Source organism: Myxocyprinus asiaticus, chromosome 35 (assembly GCF_019703515.2).
Source record: "Myxocyprinus asiaticus isolate MX2 ecotype Aquarium Trade chromosome 35, UBuf_Myxa_2, whole genome shotgun sequence".
Lineage (NCBI taxonomy): Eukaryota > Metazoa > Chordata > Actinopteri > Cypriniformes > Catostomidae > Myxocyprinus > Myxocyprinus asiaticus.
Genome location: NC_059378.1, coordinates 7,375,001 through 7,395,484, shown reverse-complemented (window position 1 = coordinate 7,395,484; position 20,484 = coordinate 7,375,001). Strand labels below are relative to the sequence as shown.

Below are 20,484 nucleotides of genomic sequence, written 5' to 3'. Positions count from 1 at the left end.
CTCATTTCCTTCACTTACTGCTGAGACATAGTGCACTAACTGCCATTCACTATATAGGAAATAGTGAATGAGTGAACGATTGCGGACACAGCCACTCTCTTCGCCATGCGATTGCCTCGCACCTCTCGCTGTGCACACGCAGAAATGCTGTCTGTTCGCGCTCCAGTTGTCGATCACGCGAATGGCAGTGATTTACACTTAACTTGGATGTTTACATGGATTTATACAGTTAATCCGCCTGAAGTAGATGCGATAGTTTCCAGTACCCCCGCAAGGGCACGGATTAAATGCATAAATACTGCTTATTACATGCGGGACGCGTGACAAAGCGCACTGATATATTGCTGCACTGATTAAAAAATGTACACTTAAAAACTGATGTCATAAGAGCCCAGTTACAGAATCACCCTGAAAATGACCATCTCATTACACAGAAAAGCCTGCATTAGGATTAGAGCCAAAAATTACCTCAGCGTGCTGCCTTAAATTGGAGCTGTGATTTTTATCTTGAAATACCAGCTTGTCTTGGTGTTAAATGAAGGCACTGCATGACAAAACTATTCTTTTTTCACTGTGCGGAGCGAAGAAAGTGTTTCACTTTCAAGAGTTTGATGCTGCTGCAGTGATTGAGTGACAGTCTATGACACCGGCTCAGCACGCGCAGCTGTGTGAACTTCCACTCTCGTAAAAGTCCCATTCAATAATCTCTCAATAAATTACACATTAATTAAAATTAAACCCAGTAATGCCACCCAATGTAAATAAGTTAAAGTAAAAAAAATTCATTAGAAATTTACTTGAGAGTAAAAAGTACCCACTTTTAAACTTACTCTAAAAGTAAATTTTTTCCCAAAAAGTTACTCAAGTTAATGTAACTGTAGCTTACTACCCACCTCTGATACACTGTATATGTATATGTATATGTATATATGTATATGTATGTGTATATATATATATATATATATACACATATAAAAAAAATGTTTGTGTGTGTGTGTGTGTGTATGTATCTGTAAATGAATATTCCAGTTAAATACAAGTTAAGCTCAATCCACAGCATTTGTGGCATAATATTGACTACTACAAAAATTAACTTCGACTCGTCCCTCCTTTTCTTAAAAAAAAAAAAATAAAATAAAAAAAAAAAAAGCAGAAATCTGGGTTACAGTGAGGTACTTACAACGGAAGTGAATGGGGCCAAACCGAAACATTAAAATACTCAGTGTTTCAAAAGTATAGCCACAAGACGCAAACAAAATGTGTGTTAACATGATTTAAGTGATAAAACTGCTTACTAACATTGTGTGTAAAGTTACAGCCAATTTTACAACTTTGTTGCCATGACGGTGTAATGTCAACAAAGTCCAAAACCTTAAAATGACTGTAAACATGACAAATTAAACAACATGACAGCACAAATATCAAATTAGTTTTAACAGAAAAATTAACATAAGTGCTTTTATAAATGTATTAGCTTCACATTTCTGCCTTTAAACCCTCCAAAAATTGTCTGAAGAAAGCTTAACTTGTATTGAACCCGGAATATTCCTTTAATGAAACGTTGTCATAACATGTAGTCAGTGAGTTAGATGTTAATTCAGCAGCTCTGCCGGATATAAGAGAGTAATGATTCTAGACTGATTTAAACAGGTTAACTTGTGAGTTTGTGCGTCTTTTAGAGTGACTCAATAAAAGAACTAGCTCATAGCAATGAGTTGGACAACAATTGTCATCCTGAATGTTTTTTTGCAGGCAGTCACCGAAGACAATGCAATAGAATGGTGTGCTGTCTATGCTGTTTTGTGTTTAATTTCACCATCTTGTTATTTCATCACATTCAATTGAGACTGCAAACTTGGGTAAAACATAATTTCTTTTGTCATGGCGCTATAAACTCTAGAATCACAGTGATGATTGAATGGTGATCTGTGTTGTCTAAGCAACCACAACACCAAGAGTAGTGATGGAGCATATCAGTGACATTGAGCTTGAGCTATGAGTGAGACACATTCTGTGTTGAGCTCTTTGATCACTCTCGGACTCCGAGTAATGAGCGGAGTTTGGCCAAAGAAAGTGTGTGTGTGAAAACTGACCACCAGGGGGTCTCGGAGCACACGTGCGCAGTCTCTCTATCTCTCTCTCTCTCTCACACACACACACACACACACACACACACACACAAACTTTCACTCACCCGCTCTCCAGACCGTGGCCTCTTCTTGGGCCGTGTAGGAAGCGTGTCCTCCTTTGGATTTGTGTCGATTGCCCAGTACGAACCCTAGAAACAGGATGATTAGAAACAGAATATTAGTCCCAAAGAAAGTCATAATACTACAGCAACACTTTAAAATAGTGTCAAACTAAAAGCCATTCCATAAAACTTTTATGAAACATTAACAGGACATTTCACTGCGCAAGATAATCAGCAGCAAGGTTTCGATCAGTTCGGTCAACATTCCCTTCAAGAGAGAAACTTCTGTAATCAGATACTAGATATCTGCGCACTTGCCGTCAAACACGTACAACTTTTACTTCATCAAAGTTTCAGTAAGCTCATTTGTAAGCCCATCACGTCAAGAGGACATTCATGGAGCAATATGTTGAGGTGCGTTGAAGTTGGGTCTTTCGCTCCCACCATTTCTTTGTCTTGTTCTCTCTTGCTTCGTATTTCTCCTGAGCCTTGGCAGAGGCAGATAAAATTTTAAGCCCCTCCTGAAGCCCCTCTTCCTCAGCCGCAGGTTTATCGATTGCTCCTGTTCAGGGCTGGACACAGAGGTGTTGGATTTCTGGTCAGGTCTGAGCTCTGATAATCAGGCAGAAAATAGCACACCTTGGTTCTGGGCTGCCGGTATCCAAGCACCCAAGACCCTGGCTGAATAATTTATCTTTGCATTCTTCCAGTTTAATTTATTTTTCAATAGTGCTGCTCTTCCCAGAAGCTAAAGGAAACTCTGGCTCCAAAGTTAGCTAGAAAGAAAAATAAATTAACCCCCAGGATTGGGTTTTATTTTAAAATATTTCATATTACTTGGGATAAGATCTCAATTGTCCAGAGAGGGTGCGATCAGGACCTTTAAAATTACTTGTGCACATCTTATACCCACACCTCAGCAATGAGAATAATTGAAATCATCAAAGAATTTGTCTAGACGGCATGCCTCAGGTTCCTCAAAAATTCTGCTCCAAAAACATTGATAAAATGATGTAAATCTGTGTATTTTTACAGCAATATCGAACAGGTTATAAGCCATGGAATGGCAATGAGCATTTATTGATTCTCACACCCAAACTAAGTCTTTCTCAGCTTCCCGACCTTAAAAAAAAAAAAAAAAATAATAATTATCCCTATTTTAACACTTGGCTGTTACAGCAATTTGTTATTTAGGTGCAATGACAGCTCCCAAACAATCCGACCAATCACAAATCTTGCAGCATTATCACTTTAAAATGCCTTTTTTAGCCTTGGGAGCAGTGCACTAAAACTGGCCTGATGAAAGGATGTGGCATAATTAACATTAATCAAATAATAAACTAAACAATTAGCCATTCAAATTTAAAAATATTTATGAATACTGATCACTTTGGAGCAGTCACTAAAGTCAGACATTATTGCCATTATTTAATCTCCAAAACTTTTAATAACAGTCTACAGTCTAATCTAAGGGGCTCTGGACAATTGTGAAAGCCATTAAGCATTCATTTGTTGAATCTCCAAAAAGAGAGACGGGACATAAATGAATTAAGGCCCTTTCACATGATTCACGTTAATGTGCTGATCTTTAGTAAGCAAAGTGTTGTAATGTCATGCTCAAAATTTAAACAATCTTAACTTTGACCCTGCTGTCCAATGACCTTTCGAAGTGTTGCCAAGGTTTACCTGACAAATCGCATGGTGTATCATTACGTGGGGAATGCGAGTTGATCGATCAAAGACAGCATCAAAGGCATATCATGACAATCAGAGAACAATCGTTATATTATACACATTAGATATTCTGTTAATTAATAAAAGGCAAATTTGCCCTTCCATGACGCTAACCTGCAATGCCTTTTATGTGGATGGCAAAGAGGCGCATGAACTTTGTGGAGAGTTGTGTTGAAGCACTGAAAAAAGTCATGTGAAAGCATCTACAATTTATTTTTAAATGTAGCATTAGTAGAATGAGTTGCCAACAATGTTACAGGTAGACAGTGCTCCCACACAATAAACAGACAAGATAACTATGGCTACTCTCCACACTGAACCACAACCTTCACAATGCATTGCCATTTATGTATTGCATTTCAGAATTAAACCTGCAGAGACCTAACTTTCCTAACATACAGGGAAATCTCATTGGATTAAACGTCTTAGTGTTATTAAAATTGAAATAATCATGTCACTGTAACTGATGCAGTGACGCTGAAGGACAGCTGGAGGTGACTGGGAATGCTAGCAGTCTGTTAGACCTAGCAGATATAATGTAAATTAAAACTACTGCAAGACATTTTCACTGTAGAAGGGGAGGCTGGGTAGCATTCCTTTTAATTAGCTGAAAAATCTTGAAAAAGTGAAAGCCCTTGGGACGGGAGTATCTGTAGGTTAAGAGCAACTATGAAAGGAGAGTTTACATGAATCAGAAATATATGGCCCAAAAAAAATAAATAAATAAAAAAAATAAATTATGATGTAGTGAGGTTGGTACATATCTTCTACAGCAAAACATGAAACTCATTGAATCCAAAGTTTAACAGCCTTTAATGTAATGGACTTAAGGAACTGAATACCCTTACTTTACAATGAGCATCAAAATTAAGTATCAATATCAAAATTGTTAAAAACCAAAAATGTGGTTCTTGCCTGTGCAAAACACCCCCACAATACTAGGGTGTCCTGGGTGCTTGCTATGTGGTTGATTACTGGTCCAGTACATGTCAATTATCTAATGATCTATGCATCTGATTACCTTGTGTGTGGGCTCGTTTGAAAGATAATTGCCTCCTCTAAGTAATGATATGTGATATTTGATTTTTTGTTAATATTTTGTGAAGTTATAAGCAAAAACGAAGCATATAAGCAACACCTGTTTATATGTAACATGTATGTCAAATACATAAACTTAGCTATTACACTAAGTTATATTTTAGTCTGTGAGTAAAACAAGTAGGCTGGTTGTATTCTACTCTTTTAGAGCTTTCCAACAACATATGCCTTTAGCCTTGTTCAGGACCCAGACATGTTACTTTCAATATTAAACTATGAAAATCCATTATAAAAATAAAAATGATTACATGTTTAGTAAATATGATAATTTACATAAACAGTGAAATAAACCATTTTAATATTTATTGTGTGGAAATTTGCCAATAATTCTACAATAACTTTTTTTTTTTCAAAAGTTAGTGAACTTGTTTACCATGTCAACAAAAGCGTCAGTGAAGAGCATGTTTGAGATAAATGAGACAAATGATGTTTGAAGAAAACTGAAAATTCAAGGTAAATAACACTTCTGAGCAGTTTATTTTTATTTGTTGTCATTTACATGACATTAGGAAAAAACCTAAACTAGTGAAAATACTTTACTTTGTGAAAGTCCACAGTGTCAGTGTCAGAAGTTGAAGAAACACACATTAACATATGCACATTACTTAAAATCTCATCCATAATCTGGATAATCAGTAAAACACACTGCCCAAGTCTCAAAACAGGCTAGAACTCTCTATTCAGAACCTCCATGTTTCCAGTTGAGTCTACTCAAGAGAGAAAGTGATGGTATCAGTCCAAAGTTCAGCTTGCCATGCTTGCAGCTGCTACACCACAAAAGTGAACAATCGTTTCTGTCATCTCTGTGAGAAACATGCCTCGGTTACTATCTCGCACAAACAGCGGGGTCCATATTCCTGCCATATTACAATATTGATGGAACATATCAAGAGAGCCCCGCACAGCTTTGAAGTTCTTCGTCCAGGAGGGGGTTGCGTGGAAGGAGGCAAATTTCAAATTGAACATTAGGGATGCAAACATGTTGGCCATGCATTCGTAATAGGATCCATCCAGCGATAGATTATTTTGTATTTAGTGGAGCAGATCCCAGGAGTGTCACTATCAGAGGATTACAGCAAAACATGAAATTAGCATTCAGTCCCTATCCTCTGCATGCCTCGATTCTTCTCTTTATGTTGCAATGTTTGAGTGTGTGCGCGTGAACACACTCGCACAAGATGGCTGAGGATAAAGAGATATAAGGAAATGTATTGTGGTAGCGGTACTGTGGAAAAGAAGGCTAACTGGGGCCACTCCAAACTAATTGAAGTGAGCTGATGGCATGTTAATAGTTGATGCATAGTTGTTCCAGTAACTGGCAAAGGTTGTAGGTTCAATTCCTAGGGAACACATGTACTGATAAAACGTACACCTAGAATGTACTGCAAGTCGTTTTGGACAAATAAGTCTGCGTAAATGTAAATGTATACATTTAAGGAAAAAACTAGTTTTATCAGACACAGATACTTATTTTGGAATATGTTGCTCTGCACTTTGGCCTTCACATGACATCGCTACTGACCAAACGGTCTCGGTCAGGGTTGCTTTTACTATGGTGGGCCAGAACATTCAGGGCTGGCTGGTGCCTGCAAGCTACATGCTATCTGAAGGGGAGCAGGTGGTGGTCTTCCCTCTTGTGAAGTAAGTGCTGGGCTGAAGTGCTTTCTCCTGCACCCGAGAGAGCTCCGGAGAGCACTTTTAAACTGTTACAGCAAGTGCTCGCTCTCATCTATTTTCACAAGGATACGTATGCATTTTTAAAAGATTGAGTCTGCCAACTCAGTCTGGAAGCAGCATTTTGTTTTTAGCAAATGTACAAAACGAGCATTTCTGAATAAAACAGCACTACATACAGGGAAGAGAAAGCTTACCTTTCCTGGGTCATCTTTGGAGCGAGGCACTTTGAGAAAACACTTGTTCAACGAAAGATTGTGCCGTATTGAATTCTGTAGGAAGAGAGGAAGACAGAGATACTTTAAGGTTGTTTATAGGTTAATGAGACTCCAGGATGCACAACTCACATCATATTAAACTACAATACACCACAATTGTACCTAAAAAACCCTAATTTACATGCAACCCATACTGTACTGTCAGACAGCGGTGTAGCAATCGTAAGCACGTAGAGTCCCTGCAAATAACAGAATATGAATAAAACACTGGGGTATTATAGCACAGCGCCTGCGTCATCTTTTCACTGCTATGCAAAGCAACCGGGCCCGAGAAATATATTAAAGAGATTCATCTTGCTGAAGACGACAGCCACAAAGGCAGAAGATTAGGACAGTTGCAAAATATTGAGATTCCTAAACGTAATAATAAAAATCCCTGACTCAACTATTTTTAACTATGGAGAGCTTTTTCATAACTTTGGTGATTCCCATAAATGTCCGACTGCAAATTTGCACAGGATTCTCTCAAATTATTCTGATCAGCCCAAAGCCAAAGAGCTCAAGTGCCAACAGATGTTACAAAAAACAAAAACAGATAATTCTCATATAGGGTTTCTGCAGGTTTGAAGGAATGAAAATTAAAACTTTTTAAGGTCAAATAAAAGAAAAATTTAAGACCACTTCGCAATATTATATATATATATATAAATAATTCAATAGCTGGTAAATGCAAAACCACTGAGCCTACCTGGTTGTCTCTGGACATGAATTTTATATTTTATTGTGCATTTATGTGTTTTCTTTTTTTAAATAAGCTAATACAACATTAAACCTCTAAATTAATTCATTAAGAATGCACACAGACTTAAGTATGTAGCCTATATTATGACCCTTCTCTTTAGTCACTTGCTTTCCAGCAAGACATGACGCATTAGACCAATGCTTTGGCAACGTCACCATTTATGTCAAACACGGAAGTGGTGGCAAAAACCATGCGCAAAAAATAAAATTTTATCAGATTACGTTGTTGAAAAATGATTCCGAGGGCTCTCGTTGACTGCTGTGGCTTCAAGATCATCAACAGAGCTGACTGGACTGAGGAGATCATTTCAACTCACAACTTTGCAGCATAAATTTATAGCAAATATGACTACATGTTTGTTATTAACTCATATCATTACAGTAATTGTATCGCTAAGAACATGTTTGCATTTATGATGGTTGTGTGTCATACTTTCATTTAATCATCTAATCTGTCAAATCCAACACAACAGTCAGCTGGCTTTCTGCCACCATGTTTGATTTTTAATGGGAATGGAAACGAGGCTGTGAGGGATAGACTTACCATTTCTTCAAAGGCATGCACAGTATAAATCTGTAAAAAGCTCCAATATCCCATCTGATTTTCCACAACTCGTGTTGTCTGGAGTTTTTGTCTACTGAGTGTCCTTGAAAATATATTTTTTCAATGTTTTGTACACAGAATGATCCAAAAACACTTTAAACTGCAGTACAGCCCACTGAAGAGACTTTAAGTCTATCCCTCACAGCTTGGTTGTCATTCTCATCAAAAATTAAACAGCGCTGCTGTTAATAAGGTCTAGCATGGGCTGAATAACATTAATATATTTTTTCTTGGCAGATACCTTTAACAAATACTTTAACAGGTAGTTAAAGAGCAGTTCATTAAAAAAATTAATTTCTGTCATCACTGCTCACCCTTAAGTCTGAATTCATGGAACAGTAAAGGAGATGTTAAGCAAAACGTTTAGTCTCATTCACTGTCACGGCATCTTTTTTTCATTCAATGAATGTGAATGGTGACTGAAACTCTCTAATATCTCCTAACAGCATGAAGGTAAGTGATGACAATTTTTATTTTTGTGTGAAATCTCATCAGTTACCTTAAAAATGGTCGTTTAAAGTTGACAGTATGTATTGAAAATGTTAACAGATTAAATTATGAAAGAGAACTGTGCTGCATAATTTGTTATGATGTACAGTACTGTGAAAAAGTTTTAGGCACTTGTGAAAAATGTTGCATAGTGAGGATGTCTTCAAAAATAATGCCATAAATAGTTTTCATTTTTCAATTAACGTCATACAAAGTCTTGTAAACAGAAAAAAAGCTAAATCAATATTTGGCGTGACCAACTTTGCCTTTAAAACAGCACCAATTCTCCTAGGTACACCTGGACACAGTTTGTCTTGGTTGTTGGCAGATAGGATGTTCGCCACAATTCTTCTATCTATTTAGGCTGTCTCAATTGTTTCTGTCTCTTCATGTAATCCCAGACTGACAAGATGTTCAGTGGGGGTTTTTGTGTGGACCATGCCATCTGTTGCAGGGCTCCCTGTTCTTCTATTCTATTCTATTTGCAAAAGAAATGTTTGGGAGTCTAAAATGTATATTTCCTATTGACACACTAAAGCTGAAGATATAAATAACCATCTTAAGACAAATGTTTTTGTGAAACATCTTATGTGCCTAAGACTTTTGCACAGTACTGTATATTGGAAACAGATTATATACAAATATTAAATATAGATAATAAATATTATGTATATAATTAATATTATAATATGTATATAATTATATTATTAGTGTTTTGTATATTATTAATTATATTTATTTTTTATTTTAAATTGACTGATTCAGATGGCAGAGAAAATACCTGTACATGTCAGATCTAGAGAGATGGAGATGAGAAATATAGCAGGTGTAACTCTGCAGCTGAGTAGTTCTGTTAGCTTTACAATTCTTGTCAAAGGTGATGTAAAATAAGGAAGCGCCACAATTTGAAAGGTGTCAAAAGACCACTCCAACCTCACGCACTTGCAAATTACAACGCTGACAGCTTTGCTGATTATCAGCAGGAGCGATAGTGTTAGCGCATCGCTCGCTTACAGAGACGCAATATAACGCCATTTGCATTTTTGATTAACGGATTTATGAAGGTTTATACATGTGTAACATCGTAAGTTCAGTAAAAATGTGCTTCCTTGCGAGCGCTCACACTAAACTCAAGCTGCTAAATGCTGGATGCACGAGAGAGAGAGGGAGAGAAAGAGAGAGAGAGATGATGATGATGATTTTGACACGCAGATTCTGCTGTTTTAAACGTCTCCTCTATTCATGCCCCAAAATTTAAGACCTCAGTAAATGAAATTTAAGACTTCTTGTAATTTAAGATATTTAAGACTTTGTATGGCCTAAATTTTAAAAAGTACCCATGGATACCCTGTCATACATGAAGGATCTCCTGAGGTTAACCGAAAAAAAAATCTAAAAAAAAAACAAACAAAAAAAATCCAGTTTAACAGCATGGTAATTAATTAATCATCCTGATCCTCAGGGGGAAATTAATTATGAAAATAATTTTTTTTTTTTTTTTTTTTTACTTACACAATTCTTTAATGAGCAAAAGGTAATTTTTCACCATGTGAGGCATGAATCAGCAGGAGGCGGCTTGAACAGAGATCATGCCTTAATACTTTGTGTGTTCCAGCTGGAGCTCAGCCAGCCTCTTGGCTTAAGACGCTATAAACGCACAGGTTTTTAAATCATTTGACCAAATTGTATTGACAGATGGCTGTGAAATAAAAGCTCTGGGATCCTCACACGAGACGATGAGTAGCGTGGAATGAGACCAAGATGGTGGTGAGAGAGGCTGCACTGTCAAACAATCAAGGAGAGAATACAGTCACAAGAGAGATGTTTCAATGATGTTTCACACTAAGCAAAAAGAAAAGGTTAATATGTGATGAATTTGTGTGTGAAAGAGCTACTGGGTAACATGTAATGAGGGCAATAGTTGGCCATTTCCTGTGGGCAGATCAGGGTTGATTGCAGGTGTGTTTTGGATGGTTTAACAGCAGACAAAAGGGAACGGCAGGTCAAGTTATGGAAGTCTCCAGCTGCGTCAGCAGGACTGGAGCCATTAGCGGCAAAAAAGGTGAAGTCTTTAGGACTTATTCCAGGGAAAACCCCGTCAACAGCATGCAGGTAGAGCTGGGCATTTTTTTCCAGTTAATTCAAATTTGCGTTTTGACACGATTTTTATTTTTTTTTTTAAATAAAAAAATAAAAAAATAAAAAAAATATAAAAAAATCGAGATTTTGCAAAAAATTATTGCAAATGCTATAGTTGGATACGTTGTAAATCCACCAAAGGCTGAATAATTCATTGCGCTTGTCTTAATCCCGCTCCCGATCTGATCAGGTGCATGTGTGTGGCACGCTCTAAATGAACGTGATAGGTTGACAACACAGAGAATGATATTAAAGACAGCAGTAATATTCCTAGTTGTACACAGTGTGTTTGTAGCTCAGCTTCGCCCATCATACAGGTGTACATTGGTAAGGTCACGAGTCCCATGGAGGAGGAGTCAGGAAGCGCATCATTGTTTACAAGAGAAACTTGCACAGAGCACAGACCAAGCACCGTTCACAAGCCAAAACAATTTAAAAACAATATAAAATAAAATACAAAATTATTTCCAAATAATAATAATAATAAAAACAATGTAAACAATGACGAGCTTCCTGCCTCCTCCTCCACGTGACGCGTGACCTTACCAACAAGCTTACGTCATCCCTCTCATGAGCGCGCATCACAAAGGTGTACGGAAGCGAACATTTGTAGTTAAAAGTATATAAATACTGTTTTGTTTCTAAAAATAATCAATCGTTTGGGTTCAGAAGAACTTTATTTGTCGACTGGAGTCGTGTGGATTATTTTGACGGACATTAAATATGCATTTTGGACCGTCAAAAAATGGAGTACATGCACTTGCATTGTTTGATGGAGGAGGCCTGAAATGAAATCCTAAAAATCTTAAATTCTGTTTTGATGAAGAAAGAAACTCAGATACATCTTGGATGGCCTGAGGGTGAGTAAATCATCAGCAAATTTTCATTTTTGGGTGAACTATTCCTTTAAGCCTGCTCTGCACTAGGGATGTGCATTTTGGTCATTTTGACTAAAAATATAAATAAAAATAAAAAATTGTTTACAGTAAGGCAATTACAATTGAAGTGAATGGGGTCAGTCCATAAATGTTTAAATACACACAGATTTATAGGTAAAGCCACAAGATGTAAACGCTATATGCGTTTACATATAGCGTTTACGGTGTTAATTCATCATGGCAACGAAGTTGTAATATTTGATATAACTTTCCACAGATAAGGAATTCAAGAAATTTTATCACACTAAAAGCATGTTAACATGTATAATGTTTAATTAATATAATATAATTATAATATAATATAAATGTATTAGTGTTGTCAAAAGTACCAGTACTTTGGTACCATGTCGATACCAAAATAAAAAAGATGTACTGGTACCAGTGTTTCTGCAGTACCGAGCACAGACTCTATCTGGTACCAGCGTGCAGTACGACTCACACACGACTGCTTTAAAATGCTCACAGGCTTATTTTGAATGCATGCTCTGTTACTCATTTTACGCTGAAATGGACAATGAATCAAATAAAAATTGTGACATGTCCTAGAGTGATTTATTAAACCTCTAAAATCTGCAATCTTACCGTGGAAGAGCTGTGTATTTTAAATAAATCCGACCGCTCATCCACTAGAAACTCCACAGATATTGAGAATCATTCACACTGTTTGAGATGACGAGCAGATCACTAATCCACTGTGAACAACGCAACACATGTAAACTATAAATTTATATAATTAAATTACAGCATTTGCGCTTTAATCTCGACTCAACTTTATTTATATAGCATTTAAAACTATAGAACTGACCAAAGTGCTTCACAGTAATAACATTTAAAACATAACTGTGACGGGAGGGGGGCGTGGCCGGGCCGTGAGGGTGCACGGCCGGTGCTGAGTCAATTAATCAGCAGGAGAGGGAGATAAAGGGGAGCCGGAGACGGCAGTTTGGGAGAGAGAGAGACACATGCGGCCGCGCTGTGTGTTTATGTTTGTTTAAGTTCATTGTTTAAGTTAATTTATGCAAAATAAGTTATGTTGATTGTTCAGTAAGTTCCCGCCTACTCGTTGCCCATCCTTCACCTGTTACATTGGTGCTGAAACCCAGGAAGGATGAGGGATGCGCTGTTGCGGATTACTCGCTGCTGCCATCCGCCATGGGACGGAGGAGTTGTTGCCGGCCACCAGGGGTCGGAGGACTGGCTGCCATCCACCCAGGGAGGAGCAGCTGTCATCCGCCAGAGGGCAGAGGAGTGGCTGAGGACCAGGCGACAGCGTGTCTGAGGACCAGGCGACAGCGTGTCCGGGGACCAACGAGCAAGTTTTTCTCTCTCTCTCCCCCTACTCGTGGAGTAGGTCAGTCCGGATGGTGCCCCGACCTGAATCGGGCAGGGAGGAGTGTGACGAGAAAGAGGGCGTGGCCGAGCTGTGAGGGTGCACGGCCGGCGCTGAGTCAATTAATGACTACATTCCGGGTTTTCCGTGAAAGAGAGATAAAGGGGAGCCGGAGATGCCAGTTTGGGGGGGAGAGAGCGAGAGAGAGAGAGAGAGAGAGACACACGCAGCTGTGCTGTTCATTAAGCATTAAAATTGGCTAATTATTCAGCCGGTTCCCGCCTCCTCCTTGCCCATCCTTTACCTGTTACAATAATATTTCAAAATTACCACATACACAAACACCAGTAATCTAAAACTCAAAATACAAACACTCCAAAACTATGTCCTACATTTCATTTGTCAGTCTCAAAGGCCAGTGTAAAGAGATGAGATTTCAGACGTGAATTAAAAGTGTTGCAAACTGTTTATCCGGAAAGTGAAGATTCATGCAAAAAACAACACGTCATAATAAAAGCACATTTTGAAATATAAGCTAGATGCCTGAAATTGAAAAAATTGAATACAAATATATTACAACTGTATAGTAAAATTTAATATTCACTGTAATAATCATAATAATAACAATAATAAAAATGAAGGAATATATCACAAGCAAGACAGCTGTTGAATAAAAGTTTGGCAAAAAAAAAAAAAAAAATGCAATTACATACTGAAAAGTTCTATTTTCACTTGTTAAAAGTTTTAAGATTAGACACCATTTTGAAGATTAAATTAAACTGAACTTTAAAAAATGTTCTGTTCTGGAAAATAATAATTATTAAACTATAATTATTAAAAAATTTAAAATAAATAAACTGGTGTGTTCAAAAACACATTATAATACTTGCATATTTTGCTGTATCGAAATTGGTAATTTTGGTTCCGTGACAACACTAAAATATATTATAATGTATAATGTTTTGTTTGTGGCTATACTTCTGAAATGGTGTGCATTTTAACATTTATGGACTGGCTACAATTAATTTCCATTGTAAGCGCTTCACTTTAATGGCGATTTAGGGACGAGTTGAAATTCTTTTTTGTGGAAAACAACATTATGCCACAAATCCTGTCGATTGAGCTTAACTTTTATTGAACACGGAGCATTCTCTTAAGTGTCTAGTCCAGGGGTCGGCAACCTTTTTGACATGGAGTGCCATTTTTTATTTTCCTGGTCAATGACTGTGCCAACGAGAAAAAAAAGAAAAGATAAAAGAACAAAACACGGGATTGTGAAAATGTTTCTATTTTGCATTTTTTTCATTTAATCGTTTATTTTTCATTACAAATGATATTATCAACATAACAATGAGTGAACATTTTGTGCAAAACCCGATGATTATAATATAAACATGATCCTGCATGTGAATTTTCAAAGAGAATCTTAAGTGCTTTAATGAAAGAAAACCTGTCCTTTTGTACAAAATGAGTTACAGTTAATGTCACAAATTTGCTTATTTGAATACTGATCACAAAATTGTGTGGAATCTTAAATATTTATTTTATTATGTCATTGTAATCATGTAATCACTAGCACGCAAGCAACAGTGAGAGGAGCAGGCTATTTTATTTATATGACATTTTTCGCACCTGCGTTCCAGTCTACATCTTGATGTTTAGCCTCCCATTCAGCTCATGAAAACACGCTGCATGATCATGAGGATTACATCAAGATGTAGATTGGAATGCAGGTGCGGAGTTTATATAAATAAAATAGTCTACTCCTCTCTCGCCGTTGCTGGCGTGCCAGTGATTACCCCTCCGCGTGCCATAGGTTGCGACCCCTGGTCTAGGCATAACTAAGCCATTTATAGACTGATTACCCCAAACACTGTGGCTATGTGCCGCTATCAAAACATCGTACTGTTTGCTTGAGTTTCCCGACCAGTCAGACATAGCAACAAGCTCAACAAATAGAGTAAGTTTGGGGCGGGACTAAGTCTGGGTATTGATACAGATTTCCTGATTCGATTTCGATTCACAAGCTCTCGATTCGATTCAGATTTGATATCGATTCATATGGGTATATTTTAGTTAAAATGTCCCTTTTGCTTACATATGAATGAATCTCTCTCCCAGCTAATGCTGTTAATTTCTAACAAGGTACAATATGAAAATATAAATTTATTCATTTTTCGTCATTTTGGTCACATATTAGCTTTTTAAAAATGAACAAATCAAAGTATTTAAGCAATAAATACGATATTATATTGCATATATTATATTTAGTTACATTTTAATTGTTTAATTGCATAATTTGTACTATTTACAGGTAGCTACATCGATTTATTGAAGACGTGCTAAAAACGGGTACTGTCTCTTTAAGGAAACCCGGCATTTCTGTAAACAACGTCTTTAAATTAGTGCATGTTAACGAGAGAGACTCCAATGGCTTTATCTCATCTGTGCTATGCCTGATTAGAATAAAATTAGTTGTTTTTGATCAACAACTGACTTTACAGAACAGAAAGGGTATTAAAAGTGACTATGCATTGAAAAATAGATTGCGTGGAAAACTTTTACTCTCAACACGCAGTTAAATGATCTCGCTGCTGAATACTCCACCACTATACTACACTCATTCTCTTAAGTAAAATCTAAACATTTACCAGCCAGTTGCCAAATATATTCATTTTTGCTTGCAAATGAGAGTTATTTCCTCTCAGTGTAGTGGATGGTTGCGCATAGAGTAAAAGATCGATCTTGGGATTTAAGAATTGATATCGAGATTGTTCAAATGATTGTGATACATCGGGAAATCAATATTTTTCCCACTCCTAGGTGTGACTATATGTTTTGTCAACCAATGGTACACAGGGGGAGTGTTTGAAAACGGTTATCAGTTTTGCAATTAGTGACACTAGTGGTGCAGAAATAACACACTTCCCCTTTAAAATGGCTGTAAAAACGTGTTTGCTGTTTTTTAGTCTCCTTGGTGTACAGTATGTCCCTGAATCCTTTTCAAAGAGAGCACTGTTGCTGCCATGGACTATAAGTCCCCAGGTACAGTTGCAGTACCAAACTCAAACCAATCTGACCGAAAGGCATAGACCAAAATATCACCATCAAAAAGTCGTGCAGTTATTATAAGTGTTCATGTTCGACCACAGATTACTGCCTTTTTCGAAGACTCAAGTTGTCATGCAGCTGCCTACTGTGCACAATCAAACAACAAACTAGAGTGAAGGTTTCCAACATAACTGGTCAAATGAAAGAGTTTATTGTAAATGTAACGATTCTGTGACCACTCTGTCAGGTTAGGTGATGCCTAGGTAAGTGAACATGTAGATCAGTCAGCATCTCTCTTTCTCTGGCTGTCCCTCTCTTGCTTTTGTCCTTTTCCCTCTCTGTCTGTCTCTGTGTCCCTTTCTCTGCTGGGGGCCGGAGGGTTCAGGGCTGGCTCAGCAGGGTTCCTGCAAACAGACACCGCTAATAAGCACTACTGCACCAGTCTAGTCTGTTTCCAACTCTCTATCAGGGGAGCTAAGCAGGAGAGCCGCAGGGCCAGCTGCCATTCAGACACACAGAGTTTGAGTTAGAATGTGTGTGTGTGTGACAGTGTAAGTGTTTATAAGACTAGTCAGGGTTGATTAGACAGATCTTGTATAGTCAAGCCTTGATATAAACTGAAATGTTCAACTGATAACATCAATGATCATAATATACACATTTTAATGAAAATTCAAAAACTATGTATAAATAACTAATAAATCAATGAATAACTAATTAAAAAAATATTTTATCTACTCACTATCCTTTTTTAATAATAATAATAATAATAAAAAAAGAGGATGCTTCTCTCAAGTTGATCATATGCATTTGCTTTGATTCTGAAGCAGACCCCTTCATCACATATTTGTTTAGGATTTAGCTTTTCCATATATAAATACTGAAAACCTATTTGGTGACTAGTACATACTAGACATAAATGCACAATTGACTAAATATGTTATTTAATAATTCCTGAGGTAATTAACAATGTGCAATTGTTTCCCTCTCCGTGTTAAGGGCAGAAAAAATGTGGGTAGGAAAGCTTGACATTTAAGCCCAAAGTATACTTCGATTTTGATGCGAATGCTCAGCGTCTGCGTACAGTTGGACGCGAGCCTGTCGAAGTATACTCAGAGTCGAAGAGTCCTTTAGACTCAAGTTTTACAAACGCAGGTATCTCCTGACCTCCTCACACACGCGTTCTTGACGTGAATATCTACTGTTGTTGTTTTACTGTTGTTATTATGTCTTCTAGCATTTCTTTGTGACAGCAACGGCTCAAATGTGAGTATTACCACCTTGTGGATCCACTAATTCGCGCAAATAATTCCAGGTTCAAAGACGTACTATTAGAAAAATCGGGCTGCACGCGTTCAGTTCTCAAGCACTCTGCTGATGAGATTTGCGTCACGCATCATAAACGCGACTGCTCAGCGCTCGCGTCAGACGTAAGTATACTTTGGGCTTTAGCAGAGGGTCAGTTACACACCACGGAGGACACGACTTTGTATGAACAAGCTCATCCTAATTTGCTTTTGGAATGTAAAGTGACTGAAACCAGAAGTTGTGTAAACTGGAAATTTGTCATTATTTAGAGAATTTTTAAAACATTGACAGGTAATTCCAAATGCTGTCCATCATTTTGACAGATTAAAAAAATGAAAGAAAACCATTTAGGAGGCATGAAATAGAACTAGTGCATCATCTTTACGTGACATGTAAAAATATAATTATTACAATATTATGATTATTTATAGTGAAGCCTTTCCCTACCATTTTGCATAACCATATACAAGCATTTTTACCGGTTGACACATTTCTACCGGTATATGGATTTTCCAAAATTTAATGCATGTTACAAACATTAGCAGCATGTTCATTAGTCACGTAAAATTATGTGCATGTAACACTGATGAACAAGTCGTGCTTTATTGTATGGATTATGGCTCAATTTGTGGAGTTCAAAAGTTGCAGTGAAGTTAAGCGATGAGGAGTGACGAAGAAAAGGAGAACAGGAGGTGTCAAAGAGGGCGAGGAGTTGCCATTAGAGGGTCAGACACTGAGTTCTGTGAGAACGCCCGCCCATTACCACCCTGGTGGGCAGCAATGTACCTGTGTTCATCAACTGGTGCGCTCTCTCTCATAAACCTCACATAAACCTTCACGCTCGCTGACAGTCAGCGCATCCATATGCCCACTCACCCCTGGCCTCTCGCCCACCTCTCTCCACATGACAGAAGGGCAGGAGGGGGAAAGTGGGTCAAGCTAACCTCTTCGTCCCAAGTATCAAGCACTCAGCGTGAGTCAAAGGGACAGGCCGTGTCGCAACGAAGTTCTTCATCAAGATTGTACGGCAATACCATGCCTGCTTGCCCCAGGAAGCCCAGGTTACAGCAGAAGCATTCCATCAGTGCCAACAAATGCAGACTGACAACCTCATTCTGCATACAGGGACACAGAGGGAGACTATATTATGCAGGTTGGCCAGAAAAACTGATGATGACTTGATTAAAAGCTGATCCACAAGTCTCCATGTAGAAGGACTCTAACTGGCAAAGCAGCTTGATGACTGAGAGTCTCGATGATGTTAGGAAATTTTTTTTTTATAAAGTCACAGCTTTAGATATGCTCAATACACTATTTAAATATGGGATTGTGCTATATAGCTACCCTGGACTGCAAAGTACCCATATCATTTTATTCTTAACCCTTGTGTTGTGTTTGTTTGTGCTAACACCTTTTGTGTTCCCGGTCAAAAATGACCGGCTCACTCAGATTGCTAATAAATCTCTCATATTGCATATATTATCCCAACATATTGCATTAGATCTTTTTGTAAACATATTTTTTAGTAATTATGACAAGTTTCGTACTTCTTTAACATATTTAAATCATACTTAAATAATGCTTTTTAATGTGCTGACAAATTAGAACTGTTTTGTTCTCATAATTTGTGATTTGTTTTCACAACAATTAAATTCAGAGTTGGTAAAAACATAAAAAAGATGAGATAACCATGTGTTTGTTATATATCGTTGGAAAGGTCTCAATTATTAAAATGCAATGAGCAAATTTGTTTCACTCAAAGGCCAAACTGCAGTGAGTATAAGTGTATGAAATTCCCACTGACACACATAAATATAATAAACAGGAGTGTCTTTATCACGTTTTTCAGTATTACTTCCTGAAAATTACATATAACATATACAATAACATATAACTTACAGCAGGATATAACGATTCAAATGAGCCCAAACACAACATAAGTAGATCTTGAAATATTCTTCAAAGAGTGTACATGGAAAGACAATGCACAAAAGGGTGCTCAACACATGTTTGTTTGTGTGTGTGTGTGTATGCGCGTGCGTGCATATGTCTGAGAGCATTGTGTGTGCAAACACACATCCACATATTTGCTCTCCTAAAGGATTGGGATGCTCCTGAACACTCAATATTTCTGTTTTTGTAGTCTAGTCACTTTAGATCGGGAACACAACAGGTGTAACAATGTGAAAAAAAAATAATAACATTTTATGAAAATGATCTATTAAAAAAAATGTGTGTTCAGATGTGCTGTGTGAAAAAAGTCAACACATTTTATTCCAACTGGATGAAATAAACTAAATTTTTCAGAAAAAAAAAAAAAAAAAAGTTAATCGGTCAGTTTTGACCGGAACATAATATGAGGTTTAAATAATACTGACTAAAACTATTTCACCCTGTGACTTGCAAAAACTAGCCTTTGACATTTTCATTTATATTTGTCTTAGCAAGCACCATTAAAAAGTAAGTTCTATGTTAAATACATGTTGAGCTGAGTCAACAGTATTTGTGGCATAATGTTGATTATCACAAAAAGACTTCTTGCTCGTTTAAATATATAAGGCACTTACAGTGGAAGTGAACGGGCCCAGTCCATAAATATTAAAATACACAGTTTAAAAAGTATAGCCACAAGACTTAAACACTATACGTTAACATGACCAGGTTACAGGGTTTATCAATGTTACGTCATAATGACGACAAAGTTATAATACTGGATATAACTTCACATAGATAAGGATAGTAAGCAATTTTATCACACTAAATCTATGTTAACATATAATGTTTCAAGTTGTGGCTATACTTTTGAAACAGTGCGTATTTTAATGTTTATGTACTGGCCTGATTGACTTCCATTGTAAAGATGTACTGTACTGTTGACTTCCATTTTTATTTTTTTTTTATTTTTTTGT

The 20,484-nt window shown here is 37.2% G+C and overlaps 1 protein-coding gene across 3 annotated transcripts in view; it reads right to left on the bottom strand.

The window, feature by feature from the left end:
* Positions 1-20,484, bottom strand: part of LOC127426192 (forkhead box protein J3-like) — a 167,989-nt gene that overhangs the window by 58,655 nt on the left and 88,850 nt on the right. For 2 of the 3 annotated variants that reach the window (XM_051672834.1, XM_051672836.1), the window contains exons 3-5: positions 10,538-10,591; positions 6,895-6,969; positions 2,195-2,278 (exon numbers count right to left, since the gene is read on the bottom strand). In XM_051672834.1, coding sequence (XP_051528794.1) covers positions 2,195-2,278; positions 6,895-6,969; positions 10,538-10,591 — 213 coding nt within the window. The remainder of the gene's footprint in view (positions 1-2,194; positions 2,279-6,894; positions 6,970-10,537; positions 10,592-20,484) is intronic. The other variant, XM_051672835.1, reaches the window with a different exon arrangement.